The sequence below is a fragment of the Diabrotica undecimpunctata genome, chromosome 1 (genome assembly GCF_040954645.1).
Source record: "Diabrotica undecimpunctata isolate CICGRU chromosome 1, icDiaUnde3, whole genome shotgun sequence".
NCBI classification, from domain to species: Eukaryota; Metazoa; Arthropoda; class Insecta; order Coleoptera; family Chrysomelidae; genus Diabrotica; species Diabrotica undecimpunctata.
Window position 1 is genome coordinate 174,092,631 of NC_092803.1, and position 21,018 is coordinate 174,113,648.

Sequence of the window (21,018 nt, forward strand, 5' to 3'; positions counted from 1 at the left end):
TCTTTTTTCTTTTATGTTGTATTTCGTCATAACCTCACAAAAGTTTTACAACAAGTACAAAGCTGTTGCTAAAATTTCAAAACGGATTATTTACAATGATTAATGAATAGATTAAATTAAAAAAATAAATATTAATTCACCAAAAACATGTTTACTACCAAAGCATTTATTAAAAAAACAAAAATTGGTCATTTTCTAAAGGTAACCGAGTGTATAATACATGTTTTTATTCTCATAGTATGATTTTAATGTATATCTATATTTTCAGAATGTTAGGGAACATTATATACGAGATGATATCTTTTGTGGAATTTCAACCTGTGAAAAATGCCATCCTGTAGATTCAAACCTAAGTACAACTCATCAAAACAAATGTGCTCTCTTTGACTTTAACCATTTTCTAATACTAGACACCAACATCATTCTAGATCAGGTAAGACGTGATTGTCATTTATTTGTCCTAAGTAAACTATTTTAAATATAAAACTAAAGTCAGGTGTATTATATACAATGTTATTTCCTGTAGTATATAGTTTAAACATCTTGCCTATTAAACACAGCATATCTACTGTGAAAAATCAGTAATAAAACAAAATAGTTAAGTGTTTTAAATTGCAAAATAAAAATAAATACAGTTTATTTTATGCTTTACTACACTGTAAAATTTAATTATCCTTGGGAGATGGTATGCAGTACGAGCCCTAACAACTATATATTTGGACAAACTAAAACACATGCATAATTCAGATAGTTGACAGTTTTTTTTATGTCTAATAATTTTTTTTAATGTAATCTATGTAAAGTAAATAAAATGTTTATTTTGTTGGCAACTAAATATTGGGATATAGAATGATGATTTATCTTAAAAACAGGTTTTACGGTCCATTTAAAACAGTCTTTATGAAGAACCTTATTCCTAGTGTGAATAACTTTTTTTCAATAATCACCAAATCCTATGTCAAATGTTGGTTCATCCCTTAAAATTACTCAAAACCAATATATTTTTTGATGATCTGGGCTTTTACCTAAGATATTTCATGTTTCCCCATAATGCTTAGTTATATTTCACACTATAGTTTTAGGAATATTAAGTTTGTACACCACTTCACTTATTGTTTTTATTACAGCAATAATTTTTAATCACTAACTCATTAATTTTTGGATGTGTAGAGATACCACTCACTACTTTATTGAAATAATGCAATGATTCACTCAATTACACAAACAATTAACTGTAAAATATAGGGAGGTTTGTTGGAGTGTCCTGCAGCATTGTTTTCACAGCTTACTTGTTTGATCTTGTTTGGTTTTTAGCAGTCGCATTTTACTGACCTACTATATAGTTGTCACTAATTTTTACCTATTTTAATTATTCTCATGACATTAATAAGTTATATGGGTTGTATAAAAAATATTTAAGTATTACATTTTGTGAATATTTATCATTTGCAGTATTGCTTATTTAGCATTATTATCATAATTATTAAAAAATAATAACAAATGAACAGTCGAAACAACTGAATTTGTTAAATATTTTAATTTGTCCCAATATATACTTGTCAGAGCTCATAGTGTAGCAGATAATGCAGTATTGGCATCATGTGGCTGACTTTTCTCTTTTGAAATCTTCATTTTGTCTAATTTCAGTTTCTTTGTACAATCCATTTGTGTTTTACTAAATCTATCTCATAGCTTTCAATTGGCTTCTTTCAATAATTAAAATAAATAATTGAGGATTTTTGTATTCTTTATGTTTTATAAAAAAGAATAAAATATAACAACTATATATATTACCCTACTTTGTATAACTTGAGCATTTGAAGATATTACCTTTCATCTATAATATGTAGCACCATTAATATATCTTGTGATGTGTTTCACTTACCTCATCTCTTTCATCTTCATGGTTTTCTTTTTCGTCCCATATATTAAATATATAAGTGTGGAGTAATTTAGGGTTATAAAACTAAAAGAAGTAATGAAAATTAGGCCGATTTAAATATATATTTTTATAGAATATTGTCCCATCGACAAGTAGAAGAAAAATTAGAAAGATGTTTCTTTTTTCATATATTTTATAATAACCTGCTTACTGGACTGTTTCACAGATAATAATCGCTTTGTATATGTGACTCATGTTTAACTTCATATTTTTTGTACAGATTTAAATTCTATTCTAGATGGACATTTTAGATGAACCAATACTTGGAAATGTAATTATATTGCACACAGTCCTGAGAGAGGTTAAACATCGTAGCTTACCAACATACAAAAGGCTTCATAGCATTATTGAGAATCCCAGTAGACATTTCTATGTCTTTACCAATGACCATCATAAGTATAAAATTCTTAAATATTACATAAATTTTAATATCATTAATTACAAGTAATAGTTCTTCTAAACTTGGTAATCATTTTCTAAATAATTTTATAATTTTTGGAAAATTAAAAACCAATATTATGTTTATAGGGATACATATATTAAACAAGAAGGTGGTGAATTAATTAATGATTACAATGATCGGTGCATAAGAAAGGCCTGCTCATGGTATATTGAACATCTACCTAAAGAGAAATTTGTATTTCTTAGTGATGATGCAAATAACCGAAATATAGCACTTGAAGAAGGAATACCAGCATGTACAGGTAAGTAAAGACTATAATAAAATGTTGACATCTTTCTTTTATTATGTAAATATTGTAAATTAATGTTACCCAATATTTGTTCTATGCAACAATGACAGACTGTTGGGTAGTTGACAGTGCCTGTTGTGACCCAATGCGTTTTCGTTATGGAAGATCCAGGAGTTCCCTTTCCATGTACCGGATTAACTGTCTGACCTTGTTGTACCCATTCCATGTGAACTACTCCCTGTATATCGAAGAAAATAATAAACTTCACCTTGAATTTGGCTTGCTGATCCTCCCTTTTTTGATTCTCAGAGAGTTTGGTATCTTCCTCTCCTGGATTGTCACTTGGTTTCAGGGTCACATTAAAAATCCAGGTTATGATGAATCTTGTATTTCACCATTAGTAGGCGAAAGATTAGCACCCACTTTCCCCATACAAAATTTTTCAATTTCTTTATTAATCTCCATATGTTCAGCAATGGCTTTAATACTTAGTCTACAGTCTTTTAAAATCATTTCAGTCACTTTTTGAAGTCACAGATCGTCCAGGACACTCATCATCTTCAACATTCCCTCTTTTCATCTTAAAATATTTCTACTTCGCAAAAAGTCTGAAACAGAATCCCCGTAACCCTCTATAAAGTTTCATGTCTTTCTGACGCAGACTTCCCAAGTTTTTCCAAATTTTGAATTCACTTTTTGCTCAATTTTTTTATCCAATACTTTTTTGGCGTGAGTAATTTTTTCACCTTTTTTGTTGGACATTTGCAACGAGACAATTGTTGCTGCTTGAAATTTTTATCTACGGTATACTACACATATATAAATGGATATTACACATAAATAAACCCTTTCATTTTTCTCGCTTCACAAGTGTTTGTTAAGAAATATTGGTTCATCATTTTTCTTTTTTAGTAAAGGACTATATCACCAATGTACCAGACAACTCAATCTTACAAGACAAACTTTCTAAAAAAGAAATCGCTATTGATAGTTATACAAAAGATGTATTTCCACCGCATTTATCCAATGTGGCATTGCTAACTGGTGTTAAAGAAGGAAAACTTTATCAAGGCACTTTCCGTGCTTCTAGGGATAATTTTTTGGAAGGATTCGTGAACGTTGATGCTTTTAAGGATTCAGTAAGTATTTATGTGATAAACACTTTTTTTGTCATTAAATACTTTCATAAAATTAAAAATGATTTAATGTCGAAAGTTTGCGCTAGTACTGTATAATTTATATTCTTTTATCTCACTATTTTGGTATTTATTAGTTTGGTTTTTATTGATAGATGTTGATTTACACTTAATATTCTATTACCATTACCTTACCTTATGACGAAGGTAAGGTTGGTTGAGCTCATCGCGAAGGTTGAACTTCACAGGGGGAAGATATAAAAATAAAATAGTATATATTTGTCAGCAAACAATTGTAAACTTCAGTGGTCCATGAAAATACCAGTAGCTGATTGTGGATCAGACCACACGTTAAAAGTTTGTATTTAAGTGAAAAGTAATATCTGTCTTTTTTTGGTGAAAATGTTGATCTGAACCTGAACCTTAGTTAGGCCAGAGCGAACGCCACAATTTGTTTAATTTTTGGGCCCTGTGAATTTTATTAGTAAGGCTGATTGCGTTACAGTATATATCTATCCCTAGCTATATGGTAAAGTTTGTTTAGCAGAAAATGGTTGACTTCAATTAGTGCGGTCGTAAATATTATTAAATTTATCTGACTTGGCCCATTGTTAAGACCGGTCCGGAGCGATAAGCAAACGAGGTAGACAGAGTTGGTCTTTGACAATTAACACTGACTAGACGGTACTCCTATAGTAAAGCAAAGGATCCACAAAATTTACAATAATTACAACGACAAAAACAAAAAAAAACGGATGTTAAATATATTGCTTTGCCTTATATACCCGAAATTAATGTTTTCAAATGAGTTTTAAAATAATACGCCAATATAAGCATTATCTGTATTAATGGAATTATATTGAGTTTGTATTGTACGCAATTAAATCAGGAACCCCGTTAAGTGGATCAATCCTAAAAGAGAAGGCTATGATCTTGCACTCAAAGCTTCTACCAGAAAAAGCGTTCTCGGTTAATGAGGGATGGCTCTCCCGATGGAAAAAGAGAGCGTTTAAGAACATAAACATGGAAACTCTACCAGTGTATTATCTGTCGCAGAAATCAGCATGGATAGACACATGTTTGTTCAGGGAATGGTTTGTGTGCGAATTTGTTCCGAAAGTGAAAAACCATTTGACAAAATTAAATGTACTTATCAAAGCACTTCTACTGCTTGACAACGCGCCTACTCACCAGGAAGGTCTTCAGTGTGACGATGAAAAAGAAATTATACTGCTGTTCCTGCCACCCAATGTAACCAGTCTTCAACAACCAATGGACCAAGAGGACATTGACTGCTTCAAGAGAAAGTATCGCCGAAAACTGCTTTCTGAAGTTCTTTCCAAACTGGAGACTGATAAAACTTAGACCTCTTAAAAGTGCTGAAGTCAGTTAATATGAAGGATGTTGTCTACATGTCGGCCAAGGCCAAGGCATGCGGCGAAATACCACCGTCGACGTTTGTAAAGTCTTGGAAAAAACTTTGGCCAAATATAGAAGATAAGATTGACCAAGCACACACATCAGCAGATGAGGCAAACAACCTTCTTGTTAACGAACCTGATGACAATGCAGCTCTATTGCACGACCTTCAGCAACTACCGAACTGTGGTCCCATTGTTGAAGAAGTTGCTTTGGAGTGGATCAACTTTGAAAAGGAGCTACACAACGAGATTTCAGCACAGATGCTGCTGAGAATGAAGAGAAAGATGAAGAAAATAAAATGAGCCACGCTGAAGGCAAATCAACTTTGCAACTGGCAGCTACCTACGTCGAACAGCAAAAAGAAGCAACTGCCATCGATGTAATCATTATTAAAAAGTACCGTGACTCTGCACATCAAAAGTCATTAGAAAAGAAAATTCAGAAAAAGATCACTGACTTTTTTTAAGTGTTTAGGAAGCCAAACCATCAATGTGGAATCATATTTTTAAATTTTATTAGACCTAGAGTTCTGTAAGTAATGTTTTATAGTATTTTTGTAACGGTCTATCTTTTCATATGTGTTAAATATATGTCAGAATATTCGTGTTGTCTTCCACTTAATGTACAAGTGTTTTGTTTTTGATCCATACAAACAATAAATGGGCGTTTTTTAGATAAGCATCGGTTAGTTCGGCCTAGGGTCCGGTCCCGAGGTGGCTGAACTTACGGGAGTCTACTGTAATTGGGTTAGGAGTCTTGAGTCATTTTGTATGTTGATAGTTGTTTGAATATCAGTTTTCAGTAGCTATACTAATTTTACCTAAACATGCCTCCACTTTAACCAAAAAGTAATTAATAAAAAAACTCATGTTGTAGGTATTATTGCAAGGAAGAAGTGGTCTTAACCGCGCGGTGGACGGAGATATCGTAGTAGTTGAAGTTTTTAACGAAGAAAATTGGGTGGCTCCCAGCGATATCGTATTAGAAGACGAAGGTGCCGCTGAAGCTAGCATCGATGAAGTTGAACTTAAAGAACGCGAATTAAAACAAGCACAAAACAAAACGGGAGAGGTAAGGCCAACAGGAAAGGTCGTCGGAATTATAAGGAGAAAATGGCGACAGTATTGCGGGATTTTACAAGGCGGAATGGATGGAGTTTATCAATTGTTCGTGCCATCTGATAGAAGCATACCTAAAATTAGAATAGAAACAAGACAAGCTGAATTTTTGAGAACTCAGAAATTAATTGTAACCATAGATTCGTGGCCTAGATATTCAAGGTATCCTCATGTAAGTAAACAAATTAAACAATAAACTTAATAAAGTAAAAGACTGAAAGTACGATAGTACCGTTTTTTAAGTTAAAATCAATTAACAATTATTTATAAATTGTAAGTATTCATATGTTTGTTTTAGGGTCACTTTGTTAGAGCCTTGGGTAAAATTGGAGATCAGAATACAGAAAATGAAGTAGTTTTGCTAGAACACGATGTGCCACACAGTCAGTTCTCGGAAGAGGTTCTTAGTTGTTTGCCCACATTACCTTGGATTATTACAGAAGAAGTAAGTACTTTATTTTGCAAACTAAAATGGGTTATATCTGTATTATCTATTATATCATTATAAAAATTAATATTAAACTTCTATCTCGTCGTCCTTCTCGGCATTTTATACCGACGTTTTATCTCCAGCGCGCATAGATGGTAGTGGTAGGTTGTTGGTGGGAGTGTGGGCACACAGAGAGAGCTCTAGCTGTTGGCAAGCGATGACGACGTTATCATTACAATTTTATGCCATTTTGCAATGTTTTATGTATTTATTTTATATTTTAAGCAAGTACTGTGCTATTTACATATATATGATATAAGTATCTTCTAAACATTAATTAAATTTCACTAATGGAGGTGGTTATGATTGCCTTGTACGATTAGGTTAATTTTAAATAATTCTTTTTATCGTCAGTTGCGAGACCCTCTTGACTCTATAAACGATTTTAACAATACCTGATCTGATCATCTTGTCCCAGACAACTACGAAAACTATTCGACGTCATAACTGTCTTGTTAGTGAAAGGGCAATAATGACTATAATATATCTTTTCAGTAAATAATTGAAAAACTTTCAGATCACGTATTTTTTTATTTCAGTATAATAATTAATTTATTTTTTTACTCAGGATGAAAAACGAAGAGTAGATATCCGTCACATAGATATTTGCTCCGTGGATCCACCCGGTTGCACTGATATTGACGACGCCCTACATTGCCGCCAGATTGATGATGATAAACTGGAAGTAGGTGTTCACATAGCCGATGTATCACATTTTATAAGACCCGGTACCGCTATAGATATAGAAGCTGCTTCAAGAGCTACTACTGTATACTTAGTCAATAAAAGAATTGATATGGTAAGAAATGTTAAATTTACGGGAAGTTATATTGCAGCTTTTTAACAAATTTTATAAAAAAAAAAACACCATATAAAATTTTTTTCATTAGTACTATTTTCACTGAATGATGGACGGTGTGGGTGTTTCCAATTTCTTTGCATGTTTTGTCGGGAATACCCTTGCTTCTTTCTTTTTGTGTAACATTATTATTTTTATTCATCTCCTTCTATCTGTTATTCAAATATTATTAATTGGTTAATTGATCACGCAAGTTATAAAATTTCAATTGTGTACATACAATGTGTAGGACAGTATACACTACCAATTTTTAATTCTCGCGTCACATGTCATCTCTCCCCACCTGTTGAGTATTTGATTTCCCTTCTGCGCCGGTTTTTCTACATTTCAGCTTGTCCGATCGCCACAATTGCGAACGGAAATTAATATCGAAGATTGTAACGATTATTTTGCCTACCACATATGGTATTACTATAGGAGGTTGAAAGTTGGGGACAGAAATTATTGGGGTAGAGATAGGGCAAGCAAAACAAATCGAAACTTTGGCGAACGGCCACTCAGGGTTTATTTGGAGAACTAGGTCGTGGATAAGTGAACGACAAGGGGATAGAAATTGGGTAACTACCAAAATGAAATAAAGGAGTACTTATATAAGTCTCCTGGACAAACAAAACACACGAAGGTTCCCAAGCTATTTAAAATAAGGACGCCGCTTTGAAGAATCTTCCTGCTGAATGAAAGAAAAGGTTCTTCCTTCATAAAACACAAAAAGGGGTTAGAAACTTTTTTTTAACAAAAAAATAAACAAATTGGTTTAGGGAAAAATTTAAATATTTATTGCTGTCTCATCACAAACAGTTACAAAAGGAAATAGTACAAAAATACTATATAGTTACAAAAAATAAATACGATAACAAAGAAAAACACTTGGAGATACTACAGAACTTATAATTGTTAATGGGCGACAATCTGTAGCAGAAATAAATTATTAAAAATAAAAAAAATATCTTTTTAAATGAAACTATGCATAGAGGTTAACCTTTTTTAAAAAACAAAAACAAAATCTCAAATATGATTAGGTATTTACCAAATGTCAAAAAAAATAAAGCTAGCTGTCAGATGTCAACACTAAATTTTAAAATTGAGAACAATTAATATGACAGCTAGGCCCTAGGCCACACCCTAAGATCTACAATTTTAATTACTACAATTTCTTAACCTGTATGAAAGCATTTATTATTAGAAAAAATATCTATTTTTACTTTAAAAGTTCAAACAAAAAAAGTTACCTGGGTTTCACTAAATGTTATTTTTACTTTATGTTTTTTTAATTTCTGAGGTTGGAACTGGACTTCACTGGAGATTTACTGCCACGCAAAAAACTGCATCTCACTGCGAATCAGCCTATAATGACTTTAGACTGTTTAGACAGACAAAATGAGGATGGAAACTGTTCACTGGGACGCTAATTTTAGACTCGGCTTCTTAAAAAACTGGAACAAGTACAACTGGACACAATGGCTACATGTGATTATCCTTCAAAGTTGTTGTAGATGACACAAATCTCTTAGATACTTAGAAACATAGAAACAGTGATTACTCTTTCAAAACTGACACATTACATTGAGTATAATTCACTATTTTCAACAAATTTGCCGGCTTCTGGACGCCGACACCCACAGCGTGACCTCTTTTCAAAGATTCTTCCAAACCTGACTTCACTTCGACCTCGATCTGTGTACCCGGCTTCTACCGTTTCCCTTCCCTTGCTTTTAAAATTGTAGAACTAAGACGTAATATATGAATTATTTTATTACACAGTTCTCTTGAATGCGTTTCAAACACGTTTTAGTAAACAACTTTTAAAAGGTTTATACATAACCAGGAGCGTACCAGATAAATTTTATACTTTGAATATTCGATAGTTAAGGAATTTATTATGCTACAAGATATGCCTTAAATCATCAATTTGCCAGTATGCACTTTTAAGTGCTTTCTAATAACTAATTATTAATTGTTTTTTTAATAATCATGTGATAATTTTACCTATAAATGTTTTGTGTTTTTAACTACATTGGTTTTCAATTTAACTTTAAAATAGACAGGTGCTTCGTGTGTCGGTGTCATTACTTGTGTTTAAGTGTTTAAATCTTCAAATAATCACCGGGCGGCTTATTTCCAAGTTTCATTTAGCAATTAAGGCTATTTTTATAATTCAACTATACCTACCTATTTAAATCCGTTATACATGGATTAAGTAAGTGATTGTAATCCTACCAATACGATTACACTATGTGAATTCTTTGTAACACTGTTAGTTGTAATTACCATCGATATTGTATTATTATTATTATCTCCTTTCACTCAACGGAGGTCACTTTTGACCATCTCTTTTAATTTAAAGAGCTTCACAAATCCTCCTTAAAGAGTGGTACTCTTGGTACTACGCGAATGATAACTTTTTGTACAATTAGTAATTTGTTTTAGGTACCTGAACTTCTTAGTTCTAATTTGTGTTCACTCAGAGGTGGAGAAGAACGATTCGCTTTTTCGTGTATTTGGGAAATGGATAAAGAAGCCAATATTTTAAATACTCGTTTTCATAAAAGTATCATTAAATCTAAAGCGGCTATGACATACGAAGAGGCGCAAATTATTATTGACGATAAGAGCAAAAACGACAGCATCGCATTTTCTTTGCGAGGTCTCAATATGCTTGCTAAAATTTTAAAGAAACGAAGATTAGAAAAAGGGTGTGTTTATTTTTAATTTCAAATTAATTTATAAAATATTCCGTTTTACTTAGATATTTTATTAAATGAAAATTTATTTTAGAGCACTTGTTTTGGCGTCTCCTGAAGTGAAAATTCACATGGACTCTGAAACGATGGAACCTCTAGATGTCGAAGTGAAAAAACTTTTTGAAACAAATTCGATGGTAGAAGAGTTCATGTTGTTGGCAAATATTAGCGTGGCAGAAAAAATTTTAGAAGATTTTCCCGAATGTGCAATGCTTAGAAGACACCCGACTCCACCTAGTACTAATTTTGATCCTTTAATCAAAGCTGGAAAACATCTCGTAAGTATGAACATTTAAATTTCATTTTGCGATATACCTAAATATATTTTACCAAATTAACCTGATAGAATAGATTATTGTTACAATATCGAAGGTTTCATTAATAAATAAGAGTATTATAAAAATGTGAAAATATATGGCAAAAATATTAGATGTACCACAGTTCTTCAAATTCGTTTACAGGTACTTCCGCGTTTTGGCTGTATAGGGGCACTTTTGGTAGTACTGGGGAGTTTAAACCCAAAATCTTTCTCTTGTTTTACAAGGCAGTGCTAATACCTACACAGAATAATATATGTATATCCGGTGTGATAGCCTGAAGTAGAGCAAACAGGAGTTATAAACAAAGTGCAAAGGTTAAGAAAAAAAGTTTCTTTAAGGGATGCGATTGAAGCCATACACACAACTCTAACATCTCTAGATACCTGGTTTCTATAAATATTTGCTCTTTATACCTTGAAATAAGTGGCGGCCGTAGTGCTGTGACTATGTTACTGGCTTAACATAAATGTATTAACTGTAATGTAAATTGTCTTTAAGTCATGTGAGAGGCACTTGTGCGACTTGAAAATCCTAGCCCTAGACCTTAGCCAGAAGGTTACACGAACTTTTTACCTTGACATAAAAGGCATTTTAATTATTTTGCTGTATGTATGCCCTTTACATCTTGAAATAAAAGGCACAGCGATCAGAGCAGCATACCGATTGAAGACACATGTGCATTAGAGACTAGGAACCAGACGTCATTTGCCGTTACTCGTGGATTCGCTTCATGCCATGAGAGGAGATGGGTAACCTCCTAGGTTTTTCTTTGTTCCCAAATGAGAGGTAATGGTACCGGGTCAACAGGAATAGCTAGATAAAAGGGGAAAATTTAGAATAAAGATTAGGAGCGGATTTTTTGTACCAGAAGGATCAAAAACAATCCTTTGTTAGTCTAGATCAGTAAGCGATTGTCTTCCAAACAAAGATCACAGCCAGATTAAGGTTACTCTAATACTGGAAGAGCTCAGTGCCAATGACATGCATATTAGTATCTATTATTGTGACAGTCAGTCAGAATTAAGTGCTGTAAGTAATTTGAGAGTGCAAAGATGTTCTAGCCTAATTGACGCAGTATACTAAAGTCGGTCTTCTGGGATAACCCGCCACACTGACATCATAGAAAATGAGATAGTAGATAGGCTGACAGCACTGGATGTTTCGTCAACTATATAAGGCTGCAACTGTTTGTGGGTCTCTAGAGGTGCTAGATTGGGGCCACAAATTCATGGATGATAGCCGGATGTGGTTGGTTCGACGCCAAATTAGGAACGGAAGAAAAAATTGGCCTGTGGCACAAGAAGAAACTTAATCTTTTTGTACGTCTTATCATTGGACATGGTCATTGTGCGTCTCACAGATGCAAATCACTAACTGCCCATAGTTCCCTTTATGGAAACAGGCTCGATTGTCCAAATGAGCGGTGTGAAGAAGGGAGCGGACACAATGGACTTTTAGTTTAAGAGTCGGAAGAGCTACATCTAAGTGAAATAAAAGCAAGTGAAAAGAAATTACGAAAAGTTAACAAAATGGCAAAAAGATGATTTTTAACAACAAAAACTTCTTCATTCAAACTAGTAGTATCTTAAGCATGAAATAATTGACGTACATTTCCCTGAGTCTCATAAATTAGTTAAAGAATCTGAGAAATAAGGACTAATGGTTCCTGTTAAAGATTGTGTTTGACATTCCATTCGAGCCAGCCCTGTCCCATAGCGGTGTGCGCACGCGCCGAATGTGAAACAATTATGAGACAGCGGTAGAGAGAATGTGAATCCAGCTACCGGCATAAAACCAACAAAAACAACATTAAAATACTATGTATTTTGGATAATTTATTTGTTGTATAAAATAAATAAAAGCTACCAATCGACCTACGTTAAAATAGACAACGTTCTACAGTCCACTAATTAGTTTCCTGCACAGATTGAATTTCATTATTCTCTATAGTATGTACGAAATTTTAATGACCTGTATGTCAACAACTATAGAAAATGTCACACCGAGAGTGCAGTACAGCTAATATAGGAATGCACAATTGCCGGATTTCACGCCTTGTGCTTGGCGATACAAACAGGTCCAAGTGGTAGTCACAGAACCGTACCCAGATATCTACGCCGGGCTCTGTTATTTATTATAAAATAATATATTGATAAAATAATTGCCTTCAAGTAGAGGCATGAATTTGAATAAAAAGACCTTAAGTTTTTAGCGAGAATTTTATTATAAAACTGTATACTTTATTAAACTAACAAATATATTTTAAATTACATTTCTTGATAGCTATAAATATACAGGGTGGAACCTCCGGGAACTCGATTTCCGTGCACCCAGCCCAATATCCGAAAAGCTCATACTCTGATTGGACTGGTAATACTGGGATTATGTTGTGAAGCATACTCATCAAGATGATACTTATCGTATTGATCTTTAAAAGCTCGCGCTGCTTCTAATAGCTCGGATTTCAAATAACACTCCTCGAAAAAAATGTCTTTTTCCACTAGCCATTCCTTGATTGCAGCTTTATTCCAGGAATTGTTAGGGAATCTCTCTTTATGCATTGTCCATTACAATGACATTCCTGCGACCATTATTTGGTAAATTTGATATTAATGTCTCCTTAAACCACGACTCAAAATATGCGGCATCCATTTCATCGTGATAGTCGCTATCATTTTTCTTTGCCAGAAAAACACGCTGTGTGCCAGGAAGGAAAAACTCCTGAAAAACCTGCATGCAATAAAACATATCGTGGACCTCGTTTAGTAGGTGCTTTTAAGCCAGTACTTAAACCTTTGAGAAAAGCATCACGACTGTTTTGTATCGTAGTATCGCACCATTCGTAATTTATAGATTGGCCAACATTAACCCAGGATTCGTCCAAATATATGATATTGCAATGGTCTTTTCGCAAACGTCGTAGAGTTCTCAAATAATTGTGGCGCCAATGAATAATATCCTCTCGCTCCACCATGATGCTTCTTCGGCCACGTTTCTTATAAACAAATTAAATATCTTTCAGAAGTCTGTATAAAGTAAAATGAGACAACGGCTGTATATTCTCATTACCTTGTATGAAGTTATGTATATGCTTTAAGAATGGCGGCAAATTTTTCATGAAAAATTCACAATGAACAATTCTGCGTAGAATACTTCTTACACCCTCGTCATATGTGAATATTCTAGAATTTGATTGACACACTCGTTTTTTATGTTTTTTTTTTGGTGATTTCAACGTTCCACTCTGTTCTTTTTCTTTTTTGAAATTGTAAATGCTTCTTTCGCTAACACCAGTCATCAACGAAGTACGTCTTACAGCAGCACTTACATTAAGTTGTTCCGTATTTTGTAAAAAACACAACACATTTAACACTACGAGTTTAGCGCAACCGTTAAATAATTCACCGGATTTAAACTTATGGGACTCCATGCTCTCTGTTGAAACTCGGACTAAATTTTGAAGTGTAGTTTCGTTTTCCAAAAGCACTTTCACCCTAAGGATGGGTAGGGAGTGAAATAGGGAAAGCTTGGAGTTTATCAAATACTAATTATGACAAACAAGTTTATGGCCATATTTAGGTGATTATGGTAATGATGGTAATTTGTAGCAGAAGTTTTACAAAAGAAATGAAGACCTATTTATAGAAACAACATAACTGTATTTTTAATATTTTACATACAATAGAAAAAATCTAATTTCTATGAAAGAATTGGAAATTTGAATATTATATATAATATCTATAAATAATATCATTTCCAAGTTTCCAAATTCTTTCCTAGAAATTATGTAGGTTTTTTCTATTTTATGTAAAACATTAAAACTACAGTTATTGTATGTTGTTCTTGTAAAGAGGTGTTCAAATGTTACTCTTATGGATATGATTCAATTGTATATCTCATGTTGACGTTTTATATGCAAAATTCATAGTTTTCGTTGTCAATAACTCATCAATGCCTTTTTATTCTACTGTATACGTATACATGATATAAAATATTTTACTCGTACTGCCGGCAGATGCATTGCCGTATCTTACCCGTACTGCACTCTCAGTGTGACATTTTCTATAGTAGGTTTATAGCGTAAATGGGATTACAATTCCACAATTTAATTTATGATAATGATAACCAATGCCGGATTGCCGTGAGACTTTGCAATTAGATTGATTAGTAGGGTTGTTGAAATAATATAACGTTATTTCATATAGAATGTAACGTTATTTAATGCTTAATTAAAAATTGCTCGATCGATTTTGTAATTAATCTTGGTTCCAGAATATTTCTAAACAATTTTATAAATATGTGCTTGTTGAAAATCTATTAAGCAAAAATGATTAATTTACAAAGTGCGTATTCAAATCTACAGGATGTTGCATTAATACATCACACATAGTTTACTTCAATTATATCACGTAGGTTGTATAAAATGTAGGTTTCGTTTAAAAAGGTATTAATACTAAGAACAATTACATTTGAATAATATCCACTAAACGATCTTTTTTAGGGTTTCGACATAAATATAGAGACAGGCAAAAAATTAGCAGAATCTTTAGATGCCGCTGTAAAATCAGACAATATTTATATGAACACTATGTTAAGGATACTAGCTACACGGTGCATGTTACAAGCTGTGTATTTTGCTAGTGGAACTCTTCAGAAAAATGAATTCTTCCATTATGGTTTAGCTGTGCCACTTTATACACATTTTACTTCTCCGATTAGAAGATATGCTGATATTATTGTTCACAGGTATGTATTTTGACTGATTATTATTAATATTATTAAATTAATAATATTATAATTATTTTCACTGAGTATTAGCGGAAAATATTAATGAATTAGGGGTAAAAGCTAAACTAGTCGAGTAACAATGTAGAACATTGAAAGTGCTATGGTAGAAATAAACGGAAGATTTGTTCCACAAATTAGGATGGCGATCTTACTACCGCTTAGAGCGTACTAAGCAATGTAATTATTTTCAATTCGAAGGACCACCCACTAACGTGGGAAATAAGAACACAAGCATTAAACAATACGTAATTGAATCTAGCCAAAGTTTCAGCGCAAAGTTTTTATATCTAAACCGCCGATCACTGTCCAATTTACACAAGTCACAAGGGCACTGTTACTGTTTAAATATGTTACTAATAAAATTCTCACACGAACCAAGGATGTTTCCTTCAGTATTAATAAACTTGATTAATAATGAGCGTTTGTGAAACATGTAGCCTTTAAACTATAAGCTATATAATAATATATATAGGTATACTCAATACGCGAGAGTCTAAAACTCTTAAACCAGAAATGCGTCTACCTCTTTGATCGAATACTAAACTAACACTGACTAATATGCGAGAGTTGAAAACTCTAACCAAGACGCGACCAGCTAAGCTGGGATACAATGTGACACTGACTACGTGACTACTTTTAAATTATCACTGCCTCACCTATCAGGGGACAGGAGAAATTTCTTTGAATTTTTTATTAGGTAGCTAAAACCCCCTTTTGAATGATTGCTAACCGGGGATTTTCTAGGTACCAGTTTTCAATGATTAAAAACAGCTTTTGAATGCTTTATACCAATTTCTTTGGAATTTGCTCGGAGATAGTAACAGAAGATATCAAAGAAGAACTGACAAAACTTGGTCACAAGGTAAGAAACATCATTAATGCTAAACATAGGATTACAAAAGAGCCGAATATGTTCTTTGTTGACCTTGAACCATCAGACAATAACCAAGATATTTATAAAATTCAGAAATTACAACACCGCAATATACAAATTGAACCACCCATTAAAAAAAATATATCATCCAATGTATGAGATGTCAATTATATGACCATTCAAAAACATATTGCAATAGACCATATGTCTGTGTGAAATGTGGAGGCCAGCACATTACAAACAGCTGTAAAAAGAACAAGAACACACCAGCTACATGTGCTTTATGTGGAGGAGATCACTCAGCTAACTATAAAGGATCCGAATATTATCGTAATTTAAATAGAAATAAAAATATAGCACAAATTACATATAATCATCACCAAAATCTGTCGCAAGCACGTAACAGAAACTTTATACCCAATACAGTAAGACCAAATGTAAGCTATGCTAATGCAGCGAGTAATAGACAACCTCCTGCTGCTCCTGCAGATAACCAAGATTCAAACACTATTCTTATGAAGTTTTTAGAAGAATTCAAAGCCATGTTTAATCAAATCTTGCAACAAAACAGCATGGTAATAAACATGCCAAGTAAACTCGTATGCAAATAAAATTCTTTCTATGAATAGCTGAATGGAACGCCAATGGCCTGCTGAATCATAAGGACGAGGTGATAATATTTCTACAACAAAATTTTGTAGATATATTATTAATAAGTGAGACACATTTTACAGACAAATCGTATTTTAAAATACCTCATTACCTAACGTACCATACTAACCACCCAGACAAGACATCCCATGGAGGTACAGCAATCTTGATCAAACAATCAATTAATCATTTCATAGTGGAAAGTTATATAACAGATCTTATGAAATTAGAAATTGTTTGCTACCATTGGCGTAGCAACACTTGAATAAATTTCTGTAAGAAATGCTAAGTACTACCCAAAAAAGAAAAAATTAATGTTGTACTCAGGGGAGTGTCGACAGAAGTGAAAACACGGAAATCAACTATTAAAATGGATTCATGAACAACTTATTACTAACATACCAGCCCGTAGTGTATTAACCATACCTATCAAGACGTAGAAAAAACGAAATGTAGGACTTGTTTAGACAGTTAGTAACGTAGTTAATAACGTAGTTAATCAAACTCGCATTTTTACATATATTTCAGAATAGAATACATTTGGCAGCAGTACATCGAGAATTCAATTAATGGTAATTAATTTTTGAACAAAAATTTCGTCCATTTATTTTCTAAATAAAGTACGTTGCTCATGACGTATATACATGTTTTTTATATTAAATTAAAGCTAATTTGTTTTCTTTTATAATGATATAAGGATGCCTGAGAAAAATGGTCTGAAATTAGAATTGCCAGCTGTTAAAAACGCGAGGTACCAAAGATAAAGAAAAAGAAAGCTGGCGCGCAACGCCACTGCTTTGACATGGCTAGTGCCAGTTGTGTAAGTTTAAAACATGCGTCGATAGATAATGTTAATAATATACATATTATTACTTGTCAAACCGGACCCTCTACCCTAATTTCCGAAGCAGAAAAAAAATATTAAATTTTTTCACGTTTTATCACACGTTTTTACATTTAGAACAACGTATATCACCTTGTATTTAAACGATAAGTTTATTGTTATACAATAATCACAGAAATGTTTTCGTTACAACACATTCTACAGATGTACCTATACTTATCTTTTACTACAACAAATACGTAGTTTGCAAAATTGTTTTCATTTAAGAAGTTCCTTTACAAATTAAGCTCACACTGTAGACTTGTTGTACAGCGTGTACCAAAAAGGTGGGGAGAGATAGCACATTATGCATATCTTTTTTTCCGAATGTGTTCTCACTTAGTTTTCGAATTATTTGACGAGTACTTACTAGAGTATCCAGTTTTTTAATCTGCATTTCAATCCAATAAAGAATTTAAAAAACTGCATATTAGTATAATTTGTATCGCGTTTCAGTATATTATATTTAGATTTTGATTTTTGTCTGCTCTATTATCGACTTATAACTTTTAATTGCGTTTACAGGCTTCTAGCAGTGTCTTGTGGATCAGATGCTACTTATCCAGACCTGTTGGATAAACAGAAAACCGGCAATTTATGTCAGAACTTGAATTACAGAAATAGAATGGCCCAATATGCAGGAAGAGCATCAGTAGCATTTAATACCCACGTAAGTAATTAATAATTCCATTTTTTTATAGGTACATTATATAAAAATATTTCTTTTATAGTTGTTTTTCAAAGGTAAAATCCAAGATGAAGACGGCTATGTACTTTATGTAAGAAAGAATGCATTGCAAATACTCATTCCAAAGTATGGCTTAGAAAGTACGTTGTTTTTAGCCCGAAAAGGAGAAACTTCAAATATTTTTGAATATAACGAAGATGTAAGTTGTTCACATATTAATATTAGGTTAAGTAGTTTCTAACAATGTGGAATATGATAATCAAATATTAAACTTCTTCTTATTGCGCCGTCTCCTTTCATGGGTTTGCGATCCAAATGGCAATTATAGCTTTGGAAACTGCTGCACGAAATATTTCTGTGGATGAGCGGTCAAACCATGTACTCAGGTCGTTGAGCCACAAGTTCTGGCGTCTTTTAACTGATCTTTTGCCCAGCACTTTACCTTCCAATATGATTTGGAGTAATTCATATCTTTCACCTCTCAACACATGACCCAAGTATTGTATTTTTCTCTCTTTGATTATGTTAAGTAATTCTTTACTACTACTACTTGTATATTATTTATTAATATTACAGATTTAGCCATACGCCTCTAACTCCCTCTAGCGGGAAAATTCACTCATCTCAGATACCTACGGTATCAAAAGGATTGAGCTCTGGTGGGAGTCTTTCTGTGTTATCGAGCCCTAGATGACTTGATATGCTGGAGTATCTCACAAAAATTTTCGTACAAATCTAGACGTTGAGAGTAGTACAGCTTTCTGTATGGTCTTATAGAGATGTTCATTCAGACCCAGCTTTTTTATGTTTTCTAAAAGGTTCTTCGGAATAACTCCAGTAGTAGACAGAATAATATGTATGGGTGCTCTCCATCGTGTTCATATTTGAATTTCTAGATCTCTGTACTTGGCGATATTTTCATTGTATTTAACACGCAGATTATTGTTGTTAGGTATCAATTAGTGTTGTTTATCCCGTTAATTTATTATTATTCGGTCAAAAAAATTTAAATGCATCATATTAAATAGATCTGTAGCTTTGAATTAGAATTCGTGAGTGAATTGAGTCTGCCGATAGGTGGGTAGTAATATATGAATTACTGTATCTAGCTTATGTCCCCAAGTTTCATGTTTTACTCATTTCATTTGTTTCTAATAGGGGTTTTTTTCACCCCTAAAAAATAAAAAGCAACGAACGGTACTCCACTTCAAAGTGCAATTTTGAAGTGGAGGATAATTATAACCTAAATTCCAATTTTCATGCAAATCAGTGGGGAAAAGGTATTCAATGACATTGATTTAATTATAACTAATCTAGGGGGTAAGATTTAGATGTTACACTGTCATAAAATCTTAAATTATATTGTTTATTGTTAATTGATAGTCATTCCCTTCACTAAAATATGATTTGAATCAATTACTTGCTTTAATTTACAACAATATGATTTTTTTAATAGGGGTAGTTTTCATCCCTGAAAAATAAAAAGCAACCAACGGCACAAGTTCAAAAGTGAAGTGTAGATTAAGTAGAACCTAATCCAAATTTGCATGCAATTCGGTGGTAACACTGGCCATTTTCGAGTAAAGATATGTCATCAATGTTTAATACCTAGTTGTAAGTGGCCTTTTGCATGTGTAAAAGTATCACTGATGCTGCTCTGATACGACAGAAAACAGTGTGATGTTAACTAATCGTTTTGGATAATGTTATTAAAAAGTTTAAATACACCAATTACAAAAAATATGTTTTTATACTTCTTTTTAATATTTTAAAAAATTACTTTCTAATCATTACATAATGTTTTTCTTTTTCAGGATCAAACCCAAAAAGCAGGAGATATCATAATCCATTCTTTTGATCCCGTAAAAGTAAGACTTAGTTTGGATTCCAACAATATCCAACACGAAAAGTTTGTTTTGCAAATGGTATATCCATACGTAGAAGGATTCAGCGTACCGCCGCTTACCGAATCTAATGAAGCGATGGAAACCAATCAGGATACAGATAAAAAGAAAAAGGGCGAAGAAGTTCCCAGAAAGAGGAAAAAGAAATCACATAAAAATGTAGATTAAAACATATTTTATAAAATTACAAAAATTGTTTTATTTTTTATTAAATTAAGTCTAACCATAGCGTTAACGTTGTTGTCATTTATACTGAGAATCCTTCAAAAATAGTTACATGCAAGTCGAACTAAAAAGCGATTTGTTGTAAGAAGAGAAGTAATTTATCCTCCTTCTCATTGTGCGAAACACGTACAGCATATAATCTCTTATCTTCCTAAACTGGAAGGACCAGGCAGCTATGGTGATCCACATTGCCTTTATTCCCAAATAAATAATACTAATTTCATGTTGAAAACCCACTGCACCAGCGGTAATGCGCGAATTATGAATGTTCTTTTGAAAAACATT

General features: G+C 32.9%; 1 protein-coding gene across 1 annotated transcript; it reads left to right on the forward strand.

The window, feature by feature from the left end:
- Positions 1-16: 16 nt before the first annotated feature.
- Positions 17-20,706, forward strand: Dis3 (exosome complex exonuclease RRP44-like protein Dis3). Its single transcript, XM_072520595.1, has 14 exons — positions 17-201; positions 269-433; positions 2,181-2,338; positions 2,471-2,646; positions 3,547-3,773; positions 6,069-6,482; positions 6,609-6,755; positions 7,369-7,599; positions 10,087-10,352; positions 10,435-10,678; positions 15,222-15,466; positions 18,442-18,586; positions 18,648-18,803; positions 20,419-20,706. The coding sequence occupies exons 1-14, from the start codon at positions 148-150 to the stop codon at positions 20,674-20,676; spliced, it is 2,886 nt and encodes a 961-aa protein (XP_072376696.1). The 5' UTR covers positions 17-147; the 3' UTR covers positions 20,677-20,706.
- The last annotated feature ends 312 nt before the right edge of the window (positions 20,707-21,018 follow it).

Excerpts from the sequence above, each read along its gene's own strand:
- Dis3 (XM_072520595.1), top strand. The coding sequence starts at position 148 with ATGTTTACTACCAAAGCATTTATTAAAAAAACAAAAATTGGTCATTTT. Across the intron at positions 202-268 it reads AAATTGGTCATTTTCTAAAG|AATGTTAGGGAACATTATAT; the intron begins GTAACCGAGTGT and ends CTATATTTTCAG. Across the intron at positions 18,587-18,647 it reads CAGTAGCATTTAATACCCAC|TTGTTTTTCAAAGGTAAAAT; the intron begins GTAAGTAATTAA and ends TTTCTTTTATAG.